Source organism: Phalangium opilio, unplaced genomic scaffold (assembly GCF_054372755.1).
Source record: "Phalangium opilio isolate 3A_F unplaced genomic scaffold, DU_Popi_V2 ptg000079l_1, whole genome shotgun sequence".
Lineage (NCBI taxonomy): Eukaryota > Metazoa > Arthropoda > Arachnida > Opiliones > Phalangiidae > Phalangium > Phalangium opilio.
The window spans coordinates 2,620,175-2,642,048 of record NW_028324187.1 but is presented as its reverse complement, the minus strand read 5'-3'; the positions used below and the strand labels follow the sequence as shown (position 1 = coordinate 2,642,048).

Sequence of the window (21,874 nt, the reverse complement as noted above, 5' to 3'; positions counted from 1 at the left end):
AAAACATACAGTGGTAGAATGAATAAGCAGACTACATATATAACAGTCAGTTACTATGCTATCGGCGGTTACTAAGACGAAGACAAAGATTGATTTTTTTTGGAGCAGTTAATCCATAAGTTAACAAAATGTTTTTTTTATATAAATAAATTAAGAGAATAAGTATCAGCTATTCGGAGAGATTAAGAAAAGAGTAAACCCAACTGACCATACAAAATGTGGCCTTTTAAGGTGGACCGAGAATTTGTCACACCGTTAGTAGTAAATTGTTTATTTTCAATGGTACGTTATATGATAGATAGAAACGCTGATCCTACGAATATAGATGACCAACATACTCAGGTAAGTTATAAATTGCTTCGTGTCTAAGTTAAATGATTTTAACTGTTTTATAAAATTGTGATTACAACTTTAAGAACGAAGTGGACGAGGAAATTAATTTGTCAAATGGACCAGAAACGAATCAGGAGGAAGACTGCTTCAGTTTTGACAAAGTTAAGTCAATTAAATTGCGTTATTTGAAAGTTCTGTCGACTTAAACTTAAATTCGTGCAACTCTCTCAGAATAAAGTGGAAGAAGAGATTAATTTGACAAGTGGACTAGAACTAAATCAGGAGGTAGTTGTTAGACAAGCCAGAAGTAGGTTTGACGAAGTAAGTAACCATTGTTTTGTCGCTATAATTTGATAATATTACATCAAAATCATTAACGAAACTTAGTTTCATAAAATGTTTCAAAAGTTAATGTGCTAGAGATTATTTTTAATTTATAAACCGCCATCAATTAGCGACACCAACACCAGTTGTTGATTAGTTACAGATCCCTTTGCATCTTCACATTTGAAACTATGAAAACTTGTAAAATGTTAATAGGAGCGTTTTGGTAAATTTTGATGATGACTTTGATGATATTTAACCATTCAAAATTATTCTTAATTGAAATAAACTGAGACGAAATCTACAGGGCGGAAGGAAACATGATTCGGGACGTGATGAAAATAATTATTCAATTAACATTGAAAATGTGGATCATTTTTTTATTAACCCTATTATTAACAGTCATACTGATGTAAGTTTGGAATTTTTTATGTAAAGTTCTAGTACGACCTTTAAACTAAAAAACTTTTAAACTTTAGCACGGAAATGAGGTTGGAGTTCATTATGAAAATAAAAGAACGGTTTATAATATAACAGTTATAAACAACAATAAATACAGCGATACAGAAGAACAAGCTTTGCGAAATAGATCAAAAGGTAAATAATTATATTTTGATGCCATAATTATTACATGCCACAGAGTTCATAAAAATATCGTTCGTCAAATGATTTTTCAGCTGAGAAGAACTTAAAGAAGTATTTGAATTTGTTAAATCTACGAAAATTTAGCAAGAGAACTTATCCTTTCAAATCTGACGAAGAGTTTTCGTATTACTTGGAAAGTATCTACATCGAGCCAGTTATCGATATAACTAAAATTTCGACCGTAGATGATTTGAACGGTCATCGATTCCTTTTAGAAGCCAAATACGGAATGGGGAAAAGAACGTGGTCCAAACACATGGCGATGCGCATTGCTTCCACAAGTTCCGAAAAAAACACAAATTACGAATTCTTAGTATTTTGTGATGTCACGAAAATGATCAAGGAACTTAAAAGTAGAAAAAGCTTTGAAGACGTGCTGATATCACACATTCACAAAAATAACAAGGATTTAGAAAAATTGAACCAGACAAAACATCTTCTAAGTCAAAACAGCGAACAAGTTATCCTGTTCATTACCGGTTCCGAATTCATTCAAGATGAAGAAATTCAAAAGAAAATAAAGAATTTTTTTAAAAGAGGTTTCGAAAACCCCACTGTGTTCGAATCATCTCGTATTATTTACTCAGATTTGGAATACGGTCGCAAAACGTCACATAGGTTTGTGAACAATTTTGACTATAAACTGACGCTGGTAGGGTTGCCGAAAGGAGAGTATCAAAACATGATCAAAAGAACGTTCGAAATTGACGACGCCATGGTGGTCAAGTTTAGAAACCGTTTAGAAGATCTAGGTTTAAAATTCGTTGAAGATTTTTCACCTAGAATGTACGTTGTTAGCTACCATATTTACAATCAACACAATCCAAAATCATCCATGGAATTTCTAAGCAAATTGCTACTTTTCGAAGGAGTCGAATATCTAAAACAATGCAAAAGAAAAGGAAGGCCCAAAGACTTGGAACCAGAAGTTAAATCGGTATTTTGGCGAATCGGCCGACATTTATGGAAAACAGGACACCGTTCGAGAACGTACCAAGAAACAATTTTCGAAGATAAAGATTTCGACAAGCAAGATTTAAGAATGGTTCGAGATCTAGGCTTGTTAGTTAGCAACGATGGAAAGGTCTTCCGTGTTTGTCACCATTTGATCTACGAGTTTTTCGTCGTCTGTTACCAAAATTCAAGATTGCAACGTAAGAGCTTGGAAAGTAAAATAAAAGCGTTTGATAAATGGAACAGTAATATAGATTTGGACGTTGTTTGCGGGATCTCGGAAAACGAATACCGCTTAAACTGCATCTACCTCTCACCGCTGAACCATCTGTTTACGTTAGCATTATATCGACTGGATGACACTTTCCAAGTTGAGTACTTCATTTACGGTGACTTTTCCCAGGGAATTACACCATTCCTGGGCAATAATTTTATCGTCGACATCGAGTTTTCTGATGGTCGTTTCGTAGCTTCAGTTCCTAGCATCATTCCGATCAAGATCAAAAATTACCATTATTTAACAGACATGATCGAAAAACTTAGGGGTGACTACAAAATATCCATTATGTATCCTACAAGATACAGTGGTCCACGATGTTGCCAGCTTAAGACTAATTTGGCAAATAACACTTACAGCTACAGTATTAAAATAGAAGGTATACCAAAAGAACTAATATATCGGTTGAATTTTCCTAGTCAAGATTTTTTTTCGATAAGACAATTCGTATCCGGAGTTAACGAGACTTTGTATCAATGGAGTTCCATCTTGAACTTTGCCATAAAAGAGCAAAGTCTTCGCTTGATCTTTGATGACTTGAGTTTCGCGAATACGGTTGTTAATATCGGTTTTGGAATCGAAATACCCGAAGAAGGTTCCAAAGAATTACAGGAAGCCATAGATAGTTGGCGATATCATTTCGTTAAATTGTGTGAAGAACTTAATGAGAATTTTACTTTTGAGATTTCTAGTAATAACGTTTCTGTCGTGAGTTCTACTGAACCAAAGTTAAATTTATCTAATGCTTATTTAGTTGAAGGAATTGTCTTAAGTATCGTTTTAAAAAATATTAGATAATCTTTAAATTTTTAGAATTCAGGATTTTTTTCGAAAATTAAAAGGTTTCTTAAAGGCAAAAATCTCCATGAATTTTCAAATGAATGAACAAATAAATAAAATAAAAGTATTCAAATGGTCGTAATAATTGTTCGCACTTTAAGGGTTAATGGTATTAGCATTGAGAAAATGAGATAAAAGGGTATAGAAATTCTGTCACTCTAGCTAGCGTACTCTAATTGCTAGTCGTTACCCGACAATGCTCTGATAATTGTTTGAAATGTCAAGAGGTAAGCCTATATCGAAGGCATTTCAAAAATATATGCCACGTATATGAGACGATTTCACAATAGATAAATATACCTATACTGTCTTATATGGTAATCAACAGATAATACAGAACAAACAGTCCTAGGATGCGTAACCACTCTACATAATATTCTGTTACCGGTTACAAAGACGAAGATAACTTCGGCTTTATTCCGAGAAACAGTCAGGCGATAATTTTCGTTGCTGCCGGTAATCAATAAATTAAGAAAAAAAAAATAGAAACAAGTAGCAACTTTATTTAGGGCATTTGCGAAAAGGGTCTCAGACTTGCAGGTGATTGCTAGTCTAAACCCAACTGTTCAAGCAAGATGGATGGAGAAATTGTCACCCCGTTAGTAGTATTATCTTTATTTCCAATGGTACGTTATATGATAAATAGGAACGCTGCTAATACGAATATAAATGACCAACACACTCAGGTAAGTTAAATTTCTTCATTTGTGAGTTAAATGGATTTTAACTGTTCTATAAAATTTTTATTATTACTTTGAGAACGAAGTGAACGGAGAAATTAGTTTGTCAAATGAACCAAAAGCCAATCAGGAGGTAGCAGCCAGCTGTAGTTTTGACAAAGTAAGTCAGCCAAATTGCTTTATTTCTAAGTGCTGTCGACTTTACCTATGCTACAGTAATCCATATACATATTTCAGAACGAAGTGAAAGAAGAAATTAATTTGACAAGTGAACCAGAGACAAATAAGGAGGTAGTTGTTAGACAAGCCAGAAGTGGGCATGACGAAGTAAGTAACAAATTTTTAAACGCTCTAGATTGATAAAATTACTTCAAAATCATTAAAATAACTTAGTTGATTTTAAAAAAAAAATTTCAAAATATTATATAAACCTCCAGCTCTTAGCGACAGCAACACTGATTTTTGATAAGTTATAGATCCTTAAATATTCACATTTGAAACTATGAAAGTTTTTAAAACTTTAATGGGAGCGTTTTGGTAAAGTTTGATGATGACTTTGATGAAAATTAATCATTCTTAATTCCTCTTAATTGAAATAAACTGAGACTAAATATACAGGACGGAAGAGAACATAATACGAGAAGTGACCAAACAAATCATACTACTTATATTGGTAAATCGAAAGGAAATACCCTTGTAGGCGCTAATATTAACAATCATTCTGATGTAAGTTTAAAACTTGTTTATGTAACGCCCTAGTACAATATTTAAACTAAAAATCCCACTTTTAAACTTCAGGGCGGAGATGTGTATGGAGTTTATAATGATAATAGAACCATAAATTACAACAATTTCAGAGATGAAGAACAATTTTTGCGAATCAGAAGTAATATAAGAAACCTCCCTGAGGATGGGAGATTTATTATATTATTTCCGATAGCATTAAGATTCGTCGATTGATTTTCCTCTACAGGGAACTTGAAGATGCATCTGAATTCAATCTACCTGAGAATGTTTCGGAACAGATTATATCCATTCGAATCAGACGAAGAGTTTTCTTATCTCTTGGATGAAATTTACATTAAACCAAACATCCAAAAAACTCCAATTTCAACCGTAGTAGATTCAAATGGTCTTCGAATACTTTTAGTAGGAAAATATGGTATGGGTAAAAAAACGTGGTTAAAATACATGGCGTTAAGCTTTGCTTCTGGAAATGAAAATAATGAATTCTTCGACACTAACAATTATGAGATATTAGTCCTCTGTGATGTCACCAAAATGATCGAGGAACTTAAAAGCAAAAAGAGTTTTGAGGACGTACTTATAACGTACATCCATAAAAATATTCCGAATTTAGAAAAATTCAAAAAGGCAAAACAGTTCCTAAGTCAAAATTCCCAACTCGTTCTCCTAATCATTACTGGTTACGAATTTATTCAAGATGAAGAAATTAAAATGAAAATAAAGTTATTTTTCGAAAGAGGTGGACTAGAAAATACCACGGTATTCAAATCAGCGTGTATAGTATTCTTGTATCCGGAATACGGCGAAAAAACTTCCCAAATGTTTTTGGACAATTTTAACTCTAAACTGACGATGGAAGGAGTGCCGAAAGAAGAGTATCGAAACGTGCTCAAAAGGACGTTCGAAATTGATGACGTGACCGCTGATGAATTCGAAAACCGTTTAGAAGACCTGGGTTTAAAATTCCTTAAGCATATTTCGCCTAGAATGTTCGTTATTAGCTACCATATTTACAAGCAACACAAGGTACAAACTGCCATGGAATTTCTAAGCAAATTGATACGTTTTGAAGTAGTCGAATATCTAATTAAATGCAAGCTAATAAGAAATTCCAAAGACTTAGAACCGGAAGTTAATTCAATATTTTTCCAAATCGGCCAACATTTATGTTTAAGGACGTACCAAGACAAAATGTTCGAAGATAAAGATTTCGACAAGCTTGCTTTAAGAGTGGTTCGAGATCTAGGCTTGTTAACTAAAGATGGAAAGGTCTTCCGCTTTAGTCACGCTTTGATCCACGAGTTTTTTGTCAACTTAACAATATTTAAAGCTATTGAAAACTAAACCGATTTTACACCGTAAACCTAAATTATTTTTTACCTCAGATTGGAAAATACTGCGGTTACCCCGATCATCCACTCTACGATTTTTGAAGAAACTTTAAAAATTATATAAAAAATGTATCCTTAGTTTAAACCAAGACGTAAATTAAAAACGAAAATATAGCAAAATTTATGTATATTTTAAAATCATGCTTTGTAAAATGAAATCCGTGCTTCGTTTTTTTTCTTTAAAAATTTCAAGCATTGATTTTGAACCTATTAACTTCTGCTAATCAACTTATTCCCCCTAAATTAACAACAATTACATTTTCCGAAAATATTTTATCATTAAATAAATAATCTACAAGGCAGTGTCTTTAATGGCAAGATAAATCTGCATCTAAACTTCGCCCCGCCTCTATTTTGCAATAACAATTGACGGAACTTCTACGCATCTTGGCCGAAGAAAACGAGCAAGCTTAAAGATATCCAAACATTATCCAGTTCTTCCTTAATTAATCGCATTAGTTAATTACAAACACTTTATTTCTTAACCCTACAACAATTAGTTACTACGGATGAAATAGAAATTTAATATATTTTTCAGAAATTAAGATTATTTTTGAAAAAGGAATACTCGTTAAATTTTAATTAAAACGCTTTCTCCATTTTTCTCCTTCTATTTTATATTAAAATGTAGCCTACTTTAAAGAGTTATTTTTACATTGAAATAAAAATACCAAAGTTGGTAAGCAAATACTGGTGTAATGATTTTGTGAAACATAGGTACACATTTTGAGATTTTCTAATGCGCACATATTTTAAGTACTTATTAATTTTAAAGCCTTGCAAATATTTAAGTGTTTTATCAGCTTTTTATGATCATGCTATTGTATCATGGTTTTTGGCGGATAGCTGCGCAGTTGTTGAAGTGACATTATCGTTATCAAGGCCATTCAAAACTACTTTTCTATCGAAGTGAAACTATAGGAGAATATTTACATCACCAGGTTAATTCCCCGTTTGAAGATAAAGTCTTATCAAGAAAGATAAGGAAACAAAATTGAAGTTTTTTCCGCGTCTATTTTGCAGCTTTGTGCGCTAATACACCCCATAATTCGTAAGATAATGCATGGGTCCATATTGAACTCTGAAAATCACCAATTACTTCAAGAATTAATCGAGTTTGTTTACAAATTTTACGGATTTCATATCATTTTATCAATAAAAGTTGATTTGAAGGTGTCAATATGAATTTTCCAACGGTAAACTACCTTACCTGTATCCTCAGACAAGTTATTTGTCGCTTACAGGCCTCTGTGAGACAAAAGAAAATCAAAGTAAGCGAGCTCTAACTATAACGTTAAACATGATAAAATTATTTATGAAGTTTTTCGGACAATTTTCAAATGGTTTTAGAAACCTGATGAAGTTGCCTCAACCGAAATTGCAAAATACGAAAATGATATTGTAACCGAAAACGACACTTTCAAGGAGTTCTACGTGTCGACTATTTCCGATAATGACAAAACCAACGTAAATAATGTGTACCTTATAGTTTGTTCGACTTTGAGGACTAGAAGTTAATAATGAAACTTTCACTTTAGTATCTATTATGTAAAAATCGGCAAGAAATGGAGGAGATACTATTTTCAGACATGAATGTAAGTACTATTAGGCCTAGAAACAAGTACGCAATTAAAAACTCAAAATTTACTCTTATTTTCTCATTATTTAGCACTGTATTGTGATTTCTAAGAGCGTAATTAACGAGATTCGGTTGCAAAAGGAACTCCAAGCGAAAGGATATGAACCTCCTATTATGGGTAAGCTTCATTCACCGAAATTCAGTTAAGCTGAACCAATTTAATAAGTACATTTCTTCAATATCATATTTCAGATATTGCGGAACTGAATAAAACCCTGCTCAAGACCTACTGTCGAGCCAATCGCTACGTATTCCCCATCGAGACAGACCCAAACTTCTCAATTCCCAATGACTATTGCTTTGTAGAACCGGAAATAAACGAAAAAGACGCCATTAAAAAGGGTGGTCGACAGATTCGAGCTAGCTATTCCCATATTTTAGGCTGCCTTCAAACAAACCCAAAGATAAAACGTATTTTAATCCTTGGAAAATTCGGCTCTGGAAAAAATACAATTTGCTCTAGGTTGGTAATAGACATCATGAATCAAAATTTTAAATTTTTGGAAGATGATTTAAATTTCAAACTTTACATCGCGTGCGACCTGAGCAAATTTAAAGGTTGGGACGATATGAAAAGTCTAGATGATATTTTACTTAAATTCTGTCACAGTTATTCGACAAACAGTCGTCCTGAAGATACAAAGAAAATGATTGGAAATTACGCGTCGAATATTCTCTGCATATTTTCAGGCTACGAACATCTGTCACCTTTACAGCGAGATAAGGTTGATTTTGTCCTGAAACGTAATAATAAGCCATTTACAATTTTCGGGAACGCTACTATCGTTTTGGTAACTAGTACGGAACCGGTGTTTACGCCGTGTTTCTTAACGTATTTTGAAAAATTCTTCGTACTAAGTCAAATCAATCGTGACAACGTGGACATTCTTTTGCGGAAACTTTTCAACGAAGACACTGTCGAAAAAAACGCGTTCGTCGATAGTTTGAAGAGAATGTATCTGACGTTCTTGTTGGACATATCCCCATTAATTCTGATCTATTCTGTTTACATCTATAAACACTACGGGGCGCGTGATAGAAACCAGTTTATCATAGACTTGGTCTATCTCATGAAGGAAAACAAAAAGGACAGTCGGTCGTTCCATAACCGTCGTGAGTACATCGCGAAGACATTGGGTGTCACGAGAGAATCGTTGCCTTTTATAAATGGACAAGTATACGGAGGTTTCAACCAAAAATCATCGGAGTGCATCGAGTACCTTACTGACGAGCGTCAAAGCATTGCTGACATACTGTGTCAATCATACGCTAAAGGTTCGCGGGGTTTTATCCTGAGATTGACTAACTTTGACAAGAATTTGGTCAAGCAAGACCAGATGACGGAACGACAATCATCCATTAATAATTATTACCAACTGCACAAAGAGAAGTTACTTACAGCCAATTATGTCAAAGAAAATGAAAAACTTGACAAATTTCAAGATATAATGTTTTTAAAAGCTTTCCGTATCATCGTTAAATATCTCAACAAAACAGAGATTTTGAACAATCAATACACTTCAAGTTTGATTTTTCATGCGAAACTACACTTAAAGGAAGATATTGACGATTTTCTTCAGTACATTTTGCCTATGCGTATGACTAGAAACTTGATTGATGTCCCTATCGCGTTTTACGCAATGTTTCACGTTTTTAAAAGATTCGAACAAAAACCTCTGAAAGAAAAGGTTTTTCTTCGCCTAGTATTTCGCGAACTTCTTAATTGTATTCCCAACCCTATGGTAAACCCCCAGTCACAATACGAAATTCAACTAAGAAACATGATAAACTAAGACTATTGCAACCATACCATAATTTATTCAGGAATGTATACAGCTACTAGGAATCATTGTGCCTCCATATCTTTCATGTTAATTTCTATGCGGGTCTTGTGGGCGGGACTTGAGTATGATCCTTCAAGCGAAATAATTCTGACGTCTTTCTATCTGTAATTTCATTGGTTGGTAGCAACGGGAGGCCAGGTGCGCGTGCAAGATCAACGCATAAAGATATAAATAATTTTTTGAAGGTAACATAATGATAAGTTTAGCTCTTCCCACAAAATCCACCTTCATACGTTGCTCCCAGCCAATGAAATCGCAGTTATTCAGACGTCAGAATTATGATGCGTGGCGGACAGTACCCTAGCCCGGCCCACATAGAAATTAACATAGGAGATATGGGGCACAATGATTCCAATTAACTGTGTGTATTCTTGTTCCTACAAAGCACAAGAGCACCTTTAGGGTTATTAATAATCCGCCAGTGTTTTGTAGAAATATATTTAAAAATTAATATCCAGTTCATTCAAAATTAAAATTTAATGAAACGAAACCAAATCAGGTGAAAATCGAATTTTATAAAATATATGTACGTGTATATTTCAAAAATAAAAATAATCAACTTGCCGTACTATTTATTCATATTTTAAGGGTTAATGGTATTAACAGCGGGGAAATGAGATAGGAGGGTATAGAAATTCAGCCACTCTAGCTAGCGTACTCTAATTGCCAGTCATTACTCAACAATGCTCAGATAATAGATTGAAATGTCAAGAGGTAAGCCTTTATCGAAAACATTTCATAAATATATGCCACGTATACGAGACGATTTCACAATAGATAAATATACCTATGAAAACATACTTCCTTATATGGTGGTTCCAAGATAATACAGAACCAATAGAGGAAGGATGTGTGAGCACACTATGCCACTGTTACTATGCTAATAGCGGTTTGCAAAGACGAAGATAACTTCGAGCTTTATTACGATAAACAGTCAGCCGATATTTTTCGTAGGTGCCGGTAATCAATAAGTACTAACTATTTGGAAACATTAAGAAAAGAGTTCCAGACTCGATGGTCATTGCTAGTTAACATAATTGACCAAACAAAATGTGGCCTCTTAAGGTGGACGGAGAAATTGCCACACCGTTAGTAGTATATTGTTTATTTTCAATGGTACGTTATATGATAGATAGAAACGCTGATAATACGAATATAGACAACCAAAATACTCAGGTGAGTTATAAATTGCTTCGTGACTAAGTTAAATGGATTTTAACTGTTTTATAAAATTGTGATTACAACTTTAAGAACGAAGTGCACGAAGAAATTAATTTGTCAAATGGACGAGAAACCAATCAAGAGGTATCCAGCTGTAGTTTTCACGAAGTAAGTCCATCGAGTTGCTTAATTCTAATATAGCTATGCTGCAGTAATTCATCTACAATTTTAAGAACGAAGTGGAAGAAGGAATTATTTTGCCAAGTGGACCAGAACCAAATCAGGCGGTATTTGTTAGACAAGCCAGAAATAGGTTTGACGAAGTAAGTAACCATTGTTAAACCGCTATAGTTTGATAATATTACATCAAAATCATTGACAAAACTTAGTTAATTTCATAAAAAAATTTCAAAAGTTTATGTGCTAAACCTAGAATATATTTTTGATTATAAACCGCCACCACTTAGCTACAGCAGCATCGGTTGTTGATTAGTTAGAGCGTTAGCCATAGCATATCCACATTGAAACTATGAAAACTTTTAGAATATTAATGGAAACGTTTTGGTAAATGTTGATGATGACTTTGATGATAATTAATCATTCTTAATTCCTCTTAATTGAAATAAACTGAGACTAAATATACAGGGCGGAAGAGAAGATAATACGAGAAGTGACCAACCAAATTATACTAGTTATATTGGCAAATCGGAAGGAAATACCCTTATAGGCGCTAATATTAACCCTCATTCTTATGTAAGTTTGCAACTTAGTGCGATCTTAAAAAAAAACAAAAACAAAGAACTTTTAAACTTTAGCACGGAACTGCGGTTGGAGTTAATCATGATAATAGAACGGTTAATCATGATAATAGAACAGTTAATTATATAACAGTTATAAACGTCAAAAAATACAGCGATAAAGAAGAACGCGCCTTGCGAAAGAGAATAAAAGGTAAAAAATTATATTTCCATGCCATAATCACAACATGCCACAATATTCATAGAAATATCGTTCGTCAAATGATTTTTCAGTTGAGAAGAACTTAAAAAAGTATTTGAATTTAATAAATCTACGAAAATTTAGCAACAGAACTTATCCCTTCAAATCTGACGATGAGTTTTCGTATTACTTGGAAAGAATCTACATTGAGCCAGTTATCAATATAACTTCAATTTCGACCGTAGTTGATTTGAACGGACATCGATTCCTTTTAGAAGCCAAATACGGAATGGGGAAAAGAACGTGGTCAAAACACATGGCGTTACGCATCGCTTCCGGTAATGGAAACTGTCCATTCTTCGACACCACGAATAACAAATTCTCAGTAGTCTGTGACGTCACCAAGATGATCGAGGAACTTAAAAGTCATAAAAGCTTCGAAGACGTGCTGATATCATACATTCACAAAAATAACAAGGATTTAGTCAAATTGAATCAGACAAAACAACTTCTGAGTCAAAACAGCGAACAAGTTATCCTGTTCATTACCGGTTCCGAATTTATTCAAGATAAAGAAATTCAAATTAAAATAAAGAATTTTTTTAAAAGGGGTTTCGAAAATCCCACAGTGTTCGAATCATCTCGTATTATTTACTCGGATTTGGAATACGATGGCAAAACGTCACAAAGGTTTTTGGACAATTTTGACTATAAACTTACGCTGGTAGGGGTGCCGAAAGAAGAGTATCAAAACATGATCAAAAAGACGTTCGAAATTGACGACGCCATGGCGGTCAAGTATAGAAACCGTTTAGAAGACCTAGGTTTAAAATTCGTTGCGGATATTTCACCTAGAATGTACGTTGTTAGCTACCATATTTACAATGAACACAATCCAAAATCATCCATGGAATTTCTAAGCAAATTGCTACTTTTCGAAGGAGTCGAATATCTAAAACAATGCAAAAGAGTAGGAAGTCCCAAAGACTTAGAACCAGAAGTTGAATCGATATTTTTGCGAATCGCCCAACATTTATGGAAAACAGGACACCGTTCGAGAACGTACCAAGACACAATTTTCGAAGATAAAGATTTCGACAAGCAAGATTTAAGAATGGTTCGAGATCTAGGCTTGTTAGTTAGCAACGATGGAAAGGTCTTCCGTGTTTGTCACCAATTGATCTACGAGTTTTTCGTCGTCTGTTACCTAAATTCAAGATTTCAACGTAAGAGCTTGGAAAGTAAAATAAAAGAGTTTGATAAATGGAACAGTAACATAGATTTGGACGTAGTTTGCGGGATCTCGGAAAACGAATACTGCTTAAACTGCATCTACATCTCACCGCTGAACCATCTCTTTACGTTAGCACTATATCGACTGGATGACACTTTCCAAGTTCAGTACTTCATTTACGGTGACTTTTCCCATGGAATTACACCATTCCTGGGCAATAATTTTATCGTTGAAATCGAGGGCTATGATGGTCGTTTCGTAGCTTCAGTTCCCAGCATCATTCCAATCAAGATCAAAAATGGCCATTATTTAAAAGACTTGATTGTGAAACGTATGGGTGACTATAAAATTTCCATAATGTATCCTACAAGATACAGTGGTCCACGATGTTGCCATATTATGAGTAATTTAGCAAATAACACGTACAGCTACAGTATTAAAATAGAAGGTCTACCTAAAGAAGTAGTATATCGGTTGAAATTTCTCAGTCAAGATTTTTTTTCGATAAGACAATTCGTATCCGGAGTTAACAAGACTTTGTTTAAATGGAGTTCCATCTTGAACTTTGCCATAAAAGAGCAAAGTCTTCGCTTGATCTTTGATGACTTGAGTTTCGCGAATAAGGTTGTTAATATCGGTTTTGGAATCGAGATATCCGAAGAAGGTTCCAAAGATTTACTGGAAGCCATAAATGATTGGCGATATCATTTGGTTAACTTGTGTGAAGAACAAATTGAGAATTTCACTTGGATGATTTCTAGTAATAACGTTTCTGTCGCGAGTTCTACTGATTCAAACTTAAATTTATCTAATGTCCATTTAGGCGAAGGAACTGTTTTAGGTATCGCATTAAAATATTAGATAATCATTAAATTTCTTACATAAACACTTTGAAATGAATAAGGTCAATGAATGTAAATACATATTAAAAATGTTTGTAAACCCCAATAAACACATAATGAAAAATTATCACAAGGTCTCTAATTGGAAGAGCATTATGCAGATAATGCTGATTGCAAGTCTTTCAAGACTTAGTACACTTTCAGAATTCTTCTATAGTGGTTGAGAAAAACATTCCAAAAACAAATCTCTGGAGAGATATTTGAAGTTTAGCGGGAAGGACTCAACATCCTGTTTCTTAAAATCTAACAGATGCCAGCAGCATACCAAGAACGTTCTATAATCCAAATATCTTTAGAATGTACTGGGTGGCTTGGATCAATATATTGTTTACAAACGTTGTTGAGTCGCGAAGCTGTACGAAGGGCAGTGTAAGTACAGTCGTATGAAAATTCACGCCCTAGAAACCTTAAAGAATCATTTTATGAAATTAAAACCAATAGATTTTTTCTGATTTCTAAGTTTCAAGACTGTCAAGGAGTATACAATGAATAAGCAACTATAGGAAATGTTTTTGAGTCATGATGTTGTTACAAAAAGCGATCCACCATACCAGCTTGGTACTCACCCTCTATGTACTCATTCTAATATTAGGTTTGTATCCTAAATTTTATATACAATCGAATTAAATTAAATTCATTTCAATCTAAATTAAGGACCAACTGAGGGAGATGATATTGAATGGAAAAAATGCAAGGAAATGCCTGTTGTAAGAACTTATCTTGATTTTTGGAAGTTTATAATTAATGCCAATTAATTTACGAATTTCTTTGGAATTAAAGGTGCATTTTCCAGGAGTAGAATGTCCTTATTGGTGCACTGATAACATACTGTACGAATTAGCTTGCAAACCAGGTAAAATAATTCAATTTAACCCTAATTAAGCCTAATTTAATTAAATTTAACTTATAGATGGAGTTTCTCTTATTCAGTGCTCAGGCTCAGACAAAAATTGCCCCAAATATTTTCATTGTCGACAAACAAGCTGCGTAAAATCGCCTTGTTATGAGCCTGATAGAAGGAGTTTCACACCTTTCATGCACAATCTTCAAGTGTGCATGAGAAATGGTATACATTTTAATTATGTTCCAATTAAGTTAAATTGCTTGGTTTAGCGCAATAGAAAAATATTTGCACCGCTTTTCCCTATAGACTTTTTGTTTCCGGATCTAAGAAATAAACCCACCTGGGAGGACAACTATGGTTGTGGTTTTAAATATGTTTTGCATAATTCTTAGTGGAGTTCAGTCACTTGCCAAAATGTCATTAACGGGAATGAATTTTAGAAGTTTTTACAGCATATTATTATATGATTGGTGGTATAATATTATAGAGACTCAAACAGATATTTGAGCAATAAATACAAAAACCAACAAAGTTTCTTAGAGAATTACTGAACAGCGTTTTATTTAGAGAATTACTGTACAGCCTTTTATATAGAGAATTACTGTACAGCCTTTTATATAGAGAATTACTGTACAGCGTTTTATATAGAGAATTACTGAACAGCGTTTAATATAGAGAATTACTGAACAGCGTTTAATATAGAGAATTATTGAACAGCGTTTAATATAGAGAATTACTGAACAGCTTTTTATATAGAGAATTACTGAACAGCTTTTTATATAGAGAATTACTGAACAGCTTTTTATATAGAGAATTACTGAACAGCGTTTTATATAGAGAATTACTGAACAGCGTTTTATATAGAGAATTACTGAACAGCGTTTTATATAGAGAATTACTGAACAGCGTTTTATATAGAGAATTACTGAACAACTTTTATATAGAGAATTACTGAACAACTTTTATATAGAGAATTACTGAACAACTTTTATATAGAGAATTACTGAACAACTTTTATATAGAGAATTACTGAACAACTTTTATATAGAGAATTACTGAACAACGTTTATATAGAGAATTATGGAGGTTTTTTTAAATATTGAACTTTTTTTGGGGGGGAGGGCGGATTATAGAAGCAGTAAATGTATAGTAAATTATAGTGAGTTAGAGAATTATATTGTTTTGCATAAATATTTAGAGGCTTTCAAATAACGTATTTGAGCTGACTAAAATCAAGTGTCTGAACACTCGCATATAAATACCACTATACAAACCATTAATAATGAAAATATATTAATATAATATGTTAATTTCAGATCCTCCAACTGTCAAACCCTGGCATCATGGTTAATAAATTTTATCTTAAAATTACACTTCAAATATTGAGAAAATTAATTGAAATATTTCAAAATAACAAATTCACAGATGTTACAACTGAGAAACCTTACAGTAGAACACGCAAAACTGACCTGATAAGCGCTGTTCTACCAGTAATGCTAATTATGATAGTTGTAGTCACTATAATTATGGTATTACGCGCTTATATGCGAAGGTAAGAAGTCCTCAAAAATTACAAATTTTCACTAAAACCTGACTCTGTTTCAACATATATTTCTTGTCACTGTTAGAAGGCAAGCTAGAAGATTTCAAGCAACCCCCGCTACTTTTCGAGAACGACGCGTCGTTCACAACGAACCCCTGATTAGCAACAATAGATTTCCAAAGCCAAATGTAACCATGAATCCAATTTGCGCTGGAGCTAGACCACCTCCATTACCAACAACGTCTAATTTACCTGGATCACAGCCTTATGGCGCCCAACCATCAGCTCCCTATCCAACTCTGAATTATCCTCATTCTGCAGCTGCTAATGTCATACCTTATTCTCATTATGGGTACCCAAATTCGGCTAACGCTATGTCCTCACAAACATCTCAAATGCCTGAAATGCCTCCTAATTATAGTCCTCACAGTGAAAACCAAGCGGTAGGTATTTTACCTAGAACCTCACTAAACTCACTTGATTGGAGAGTATTATGGGGTTTTGACTATTGCAATTAATCTTTCCTCTTTAATCTAAGACAAAAATGTTTTAAATAGTTTCCAGATACAGCTCCACCTTCCTATTTCGAAGCCATTGGAGAAGTGGAGCCTACTACAACTTCAGCTTCAAACCGATCTACTAATATAACTGCTACAGATAGAAGGACGAGTTAGTCCTCTACATTTACACCATATTCGTGTTAGCATATTGTACATACTACAAGTTCAAAAAGTCGCCTACAGTGGTTTAGTCACGCATTTTCTACTCATTAAACATTTCAATGTCTCCCCATTGTTTTTACGTTTCTTCAACGCGCCTTCTTCATTGTAATATTTATGGTTTTTGAAAAATCAATTAAAATATATTGTAAATATTATTTTTATATGTACATATATCTAGACTGAAAAAAATATATATTGCTTTTATGTAAAACTGAACAGATGCCAGCACTACTCTAAAGAGTTTTCTTATCTTCAGCCTGATCAATATATCTTGTTTACAGAAACTGTTGAAGTTTAGAAGTAGTTGAACAGTAATTTAGCGATAATAGAAATCGCAAACTAACAATAATATAAAATTCAAGGCAACTGATTCATTGTGATTTTTCGTGAATTTCAAGATTCAAACAATGAACGTTTCAACAGTGAGCACTGGCAATATCAATACCAAGAAAGGAGCCCCAGTGCGCCTCCTTCGCGTGCCGGCCTGTTACTTCTCCATTTTTCTGTACATTGTAACTTTTTTCGTTCGTAAAAACTGCATTAAAATAAGGTAATTTTATATATAAATACATGTATATATGCGTGTGGACTCTTACTAACTTTAAACGACCAATTTACTTGATCGCCCGCTTCGTATATTGTTATTCTCAAAAACAAAGGTCACTTTAAAAGTATTTACAAAAGTCCATTACAATATATGTAGTATGCCTTTAGCACGATAAGTATAATCAATAAGAGAAATGTGTGTTTGGAACAGAGCGACCCTGGTTACTATGGGAACGGGAAACGAAAACCACGCAATATGAAAATGGGAAAGCATAGAAAATTCTCTGGATGAGGGATATAACTAATTTAATTTCAAGGTGGTAGCGGCAGTTAGTTGTTTGAAGGACCAGGAATTACCCGTACGATGCCTAAAACATTTACATGGTTGTCCGTGTCAATTTTCATCAGTACACTGACACTTACAGGTAGGTTTAGGTTAAACCTATACGCAATACGTAATTGACCTACATTTTATAACGTAAACTATAGCAATAACGGTCACGAACGGAGACGATACTGCCTTACAGTTTAAAAAATGTACGGAATACGTTCCTACAATAGCTCTTGAAATCGACAATGAAAGATGTCTCCATCAATGCGCGGATTTCATTAACGAAGTTGTGGCGTGTGACCTTGGTAATTAGTTACGTAAAATAATCATATTCCACTACTACCCTTGATTTCTTTCATTTCACTTAATCTATTAGATGGCTTAAACTTGTTAAACTGCAGCAAAACCGCGTGCCCTTTGGGCTATCAATGCGAGAACATAGTCTGTCAGACGTTCAAATGCAAGGAAGCTACGCTCAGGGAATTTAAATTGTGCAGAAAGCCTTGTAAGTTAACTTTAATAATCACCCGATTTGTCCTTGAGGGAAGCACCACTTAGAAGTAAATTATTTTTAATATCGTCTTAAAGCGCCAAATGAAAGGTACAGAAACCGTGGAAAGGATTATGGTAAGCCAATTCTTAACTATTATTAGTTTAGTTAGTTATGTGAATCTTAAAATTACGCGCCAGAGCGAAGATATCGTTACGGGTACAGTGGTGAAAACCCTTATTTCCGAGGTCGAAGTACCGGATTGAAGTCTATCATCATACCAATTATTTCTATGGTTATTCTTGTTGGAATCGTCATTATTGCCGTGGTTTACTGCAGAAAAAGGCAAGTACCGTATAATTTTTTATTGCCAAATATTTATTATTTTTAATAGGGTTTTGAACCGTTATGGAATCACCCCAATCGATTGAAGCTTGTACTATATAGATCGATTTTATTTATCAGAAGGCAAAATCGACAACGGCAAGCGTATGCCATTCAGATGGCCCCTACATCTGGTCAACCAGGATTAAATGCTCAACCCTTCCCCAGTGAACCTCTGTTGCCTCAATTGAGTCACTTGGACCCCAACATCACGGGTTATCCGAATTACCCGGTTCATCGAACAAGTTATCCAAATTATCGACCATCAAATTACCCTCGCAATCAAATGCCAACTTATCCGCTTTATAATCCAACATGAATGATTTATGTTCAACATATTTCACATTTGGGAACATCGTGTTAAATTTGACCAATAAGCCATAAGAACAAAATATAAAATAATATCAAAGCAATATTTTAAAAATCTGATATTTGTTAGCGTATTTTAATATTTTATCAAAAATTGTGATAAAACCACAAAAAAATTTATCATTTTAAATGTTATTTTCAAATAAAATGCTTATATACTTGACGTACCGTATTACTTCACTTTACAGCCTATAAAGTCGTTCAATTTAGTTTTTATTGAAAGACTAATTTTATCTAATGTTTGCTTTTTTTGAAATAAGAAAATACTAATATTTTAAGTCAAACGTTGCATTCCCTAATACTAACACTAACTAACCAATGACATTCACTCAGTTAGGCCTAAGAGTATTTAATTTCTCCAGTACAAATTATTCCTGTATCATTTCAACAGGTGAAGTATCTGGACTGGTCGCCGGGGAAGGTTTCCACCCTGACTACTTCAGTTAACAACTACATTTTCAGATTGCATTATATGACGTCCAGAGCGTAAAATACTAAAGTCATTTGACGTCATTTATACGTCATCTCTGCGTGTCAGACTGCACCTAAAGGGAGCAATTCATTCCCATTATTTTACATACATAAAACACCGAAACTAAACAATAATCATATATATAAAGTAAATTCAACTAAATTTAAAAATAGGAGTAGAACCCTTAAAAATTGGAACCGCTACTAAAATCTATCATATTTGATTTATCTTTATCGTAGAAATGTGGGGAGAAAAAAATCATTCACAACTTCATGGTCAAAAGTCAAAAATAAAACATTTTTCTTCATCTCAGTCTTTCAAAAAGTTGGAATGTTTTCTATATATTATCCAGAGAAACCGTACGAGTCTCACTTAGTTCTAATTTAATAATAAAAAAGAAAACCTCGTACACCGCCTTCTACACGTTTATGTAGTTCTCTCAAGAATGAGATTGAGAACAGCAGTCTAGCTAGCTAGGTGCGGAGAAAACACAGATCTAAAGTTGAAGTCTGCCAAAAACTCTCAAAGATAGTGACTCGTGAAAATGCCTAGCTGCCTTCATCCTTTAAATAGCAAATGTCTTAATTCTTTTCACCCGCCATCGCGTACACTCTGTACCATTAAAAATAGAAAGACACTTCCACAATGTTAAGGGTTTCGAGCGTCAAAATTCGAGAGAAACCTAAAAGTCAACGTACTAAGCAACCATGATTTTGTGTCCCGCGTCACGGCAACTCCTTCTCGTGATATTCGCTGTGTTTATAGTGTCTTTGCACGGTACTGTAGGTTTTTTTTATTTGAAACAAATATGGGACGGTAAAAGAAATAAGCTATGCTTTCTTTTTCCACAGATGGATTGACATCTGCCAACCAATTGTGCAATGCCAGCTATTACGTCCTGCATTTGGATTGTCAGTATAATTGTTCTAAACAAGATACATCACTAGGGGCGATATTGTGCGAAGATGGTGAGTAACCTTTTTCTAAGTTCAATTAACTACTGTCATAATTAGTTCGTTGTCTGAGCGAGTTTTGGCGCGAATATGTTCTAACCCTTTAAATTTTTGTACTATTTTCTATGATAAGGCTGTACAGATTTTAGTTATCATTTTCATTTGCATATTTAGATAATGTGTAATATACTCTAATGACTAAATCATTCGATGAACTTTAACCTTTCTATATCTATACGCGCAGTTAAAATGTACTTTGCAAACCAGAGAATGTACAGTGCTTGAAGCGGATTACACAATGTCATATTCATAGACAACTGATCTCGAACAGGCTGTTGTTCTGGCTTTTAACAACAAAGATTTTTACTTTGATGTTACACAGATGGCATAACCGTTATAGAATGTAACGGGGCCAAATGTTTCTCGGGTAAATGCGAAATTTTCGAATGCAGACCTAGCGACAACCAACTTCCGGGAGTATGCAATGATAAACCTCCAGCGGAAGTGACCAGTCTTTGCACAGGTAATTGAACTAAATTATTAAAAATAACTTGAAACAACCACACGCATTTCCCTTAAATTAGATGTGTCTGTTGACGACAAACGGACATGGACTAACTTATTAATTCTGCCTATTGTGGCCGTTCCGGCTATAATCCTGATTTGTTTAGTAATTAGACAAATTAGGCCACATATTCAGCGGTAGGTGCTCTAGTTTCAATCGATTATAGACTTAAATATTGATTTAGTATATTCTTAAGACATCCTAGTTTGGACAATGAAACTACATGGGCACCATTGAAAACTTCATCCTCGCAGCAATTTGATTTTGTCGCGCCAACTAACGGCGCCATTCCGAGGGAACCTAGTGACGATTTAATTAATATCACGGACAAGTCTTTGCCACAAATACGTGTCGTGCCACCATCATTGGAAGATTGCAGCGTAGTAAGTTATTCAGGTTACGAAAAATTTAAATAATAAATTTTTGAAAGAATGCCTACCAAGACAATCACTCCTCTCCGTATGTGTCTATAGTTACAAGACGAAGACAGATAACTAGAATATTTCTTACGCTTCACTTAAGAACTATTGTTAATATTTAGTGTAAAAATATATTTTCTTTAAATAATATTGAGATTTTTTCCTTCAATACTTCGTAATTATTTTGAAACTGATAGTCCATAAACAATATTATTATATTTTGGTTTGTAAAGGGGAAATACCCTTAAAAGCCTCGAGCTGTTATGGTTCAATTTTCTATTAATGAATTTTAAATTTAGTATATATCATTTTTATATTTTGTTATT

General features: G+C 33.9%; 4 protein-coding genes across 6 annotated transcripts; all 4 read left to right on the top strand.

Annotated features, from left to right (window-relative positions):
• Positions 1–24: 24 nt before the first annotated feature.
• LOC149654177 (uncharacterized) lies at positions 25–3,446 on the top strand. The gene is made up of 6 exons (XM_089845566.1): positions 25–342; positions 417–494; positions 565–654; positions 965–1,069; positions 1,137–1,254; positions 1,335–3,446. Exons 1-6 carry the CDS (start codon positions 217–219, stop codon positions 3,329–3,331), a joined length of 2,514 nt encoding a protein of 837 aa, XP_089701692.1. The 5' UTR covers positions 25–216; the 3' UTR covers positions 3,332–3,446.
• A 10,816-nt stretch (positions 3,447–14,262) lies between these two features.
• Positions 14,263–17,174, top strand: LOC149654176 (uncharacterized). 2 transcript variants are annotated; one of them, XM_089845577.1, is made up of 10 exons: positions 14,263–14,279; positions 14,371–14,502; positions 14,565–14,617; positions 14,691–14,763; positions 14,821–14,976; positions 15,061–15,111; positions 16,071–16,100; positions 16,180–16,306; positions 16,383–16,740; positions 16,855–17,174. In XM_089845577.1, the coding sequence occupies exons 2-10, from the start codon at positions 14,430–14,432 to the stop codon at positions 16,969–16,971; spliced, it is 1,038 nt and encodes a 345-aa protein (XP_089701703.1). In that variant the 5' UTR covers positions 14,263–14,279; positions 14,371–14,429; the 3' UTR covers positions 16,972–17,174. The 2 variants fall into 2 exon arrangements, with proteins under 2 accessions (XP_089701703.1, XP_089701704.1); XM_089845578.1 differs by lacking the exons at positions 14,263–14,279; positions 15,061–15,111 and having other exon boundaries at positions 14,280–14,502.
• A 257-nt stretch (positions 17,175–17,431) lies between these two features.
• LOC149654175 (uncharacterized) lies at positions 17,432–19,302 on the top strand. The gene is made up of 7 exons (XM_089845585.1): positions 17,432–17,569; positions 17,777–17,990; positions 18,055–18,201; positions 18,273–18,401; positions 18,485–18,523; positions 18,587–18,731; positions 18,852–19,302. Exons 2-7 carry the CDS (start codon positions 17,930–17,932, stop codon positions 19,087–19,089), a joined length of 759 nt encoding a protein of 252 aa, XP_089701711.1. The 5' UTR covers positions 17,432–17,569; positions 17,777–17,929; the 3' UTR covers positions 19,090–19,302.
• A 568-nt stretch (positions 19,303–19,870) lies between these two features.
• On the top strand, positions 19,871–21,664 carry LOC149654174 (uncharacterized). Of its 2 annotated transcripts, none has more exons than XM_089845590.1 (5): positions 19,871–20,388; positions 20,463–20,579; positions 20,947–21,087; positions 21,149–21,266; positions 21,335–21,664. In XM_089845590.1, the coding sequence occupies exons 1-5, from the start codon at positions 20,319–20,321 to the stop codon at positions 21,543–21,545; spliced, it is 657 nt and encodes a 218-aa protein (XP_089701716.1). In that variant the 5' UTR covers positions 19,871–20,318; the 3' UTR covers positions 21,546–21,664. The 2 variants fall into 2 exon arrangements, with proteins under 2 accessions (XP_089701716.1, XP_089701715.1); XM_089845589.1 differs by having other exon boundaries at positions 21,326–21,664.
• Positions 21,665–21,874: the final 210 nt, after the last annotated feature.

What these genes read in the sequence shown, in the direction of transcription:
- LOC149654177 (XM_089845566.1), top strand. Translation starts at nt 217, where the DNA reads ATGTGGCCTTTTAAGGTGGACCGAGAATTTGTCACACCGTTAGTAGTA. An exon ending in ACTGCTTCAGTTTTGACAAA is followed by an intron (nt 495 to 564) that starts GTTAAGTCAATT and finishes CAACTCTCTCAG; the next exon opens with AATAAAGTGGAAGAAGAGAT. An exon ending in TTTGCGAAATAGATCAAAAG is followed by an intron (nt 1,255 to 1,334) that starts GTAAATAATTAT and finishes ATGATTTTTCAG; the next exon opens with CTGAGAAGAACTTAAAGAAG.
- LOC149654176 (XM_089845577.1), top strand. Translation starts at nt 14,430, where the DNA reads ATGATGTTGTTACAAAAAGCGATCCACCATACCAGCTTGGTACTCACC. An exon ending in CACCTGGGAGGACAACTATG is followed by an intron (nt 15,112 to 16,070) that starts GTTGTGGTTTTA and finishes TGTTAATTTCAG; the next exon opens with ATCCTCCAACTGTCAAACCC. An exon ending in CTCACAGTGAAAACCAAGCG is followed by an intron (nt 16,741 to 16,854) that starts GTAGGTATTTTA and finishes TGTTTTAAATAG; the next exon opens with TTTCCAGATACAGCTCCACC.
- LOC149654175 (XM_089845585.1), top strand. Translation starts at nt 17,930, where the DNA reads ATGCCTAAAACATTTACATGGTTGTCCGTGTCAATTTTCATCAGTACA. An exon ending in AGTTGTGGCGTGTGACCTTG is followed by an intron (nt 18,202 to 18,272) that starts GTAATTAGTTAC and finishes TTAATCTATTAG; the next exon opens with ATGGCTTAAACTTGTTAAAC. An exon ending in TAAATTGTGCAGAAAGCCTT is followed by an intron (nt 18,402 to 18,484) that starts GTAAGTTAACTT and finishes ATCGTCTTAAAG; the next exon opens with CGCCAAATGAAAGGTACAGA.
- LOC149654174 (XM_089845589.1), top strand. Translation starts at nt 20,319, where the DNA reads ATGATTTTGTGTCCCGCGTCACGGCAACTCCTTCTCGTGATATTCGCT. An exon ending in GGCGATATTGTGCGAAGATG is followed by an intron (nt 20,580 to 20,946) that starts GTGAGTAACCTT and finishes GATGTTACACAG; the next exon opens with ATGGCATAACCGTTATAGAA. An exon ending in AGTGACCAGTCTTTGCACAG is followed by an intron (nt 21,088 to 21,148) that starts GTAATTGAACTA and finishes CCCTTAAATTAG; the next exon opens with ATGTGTCTGTTGACGACAAA.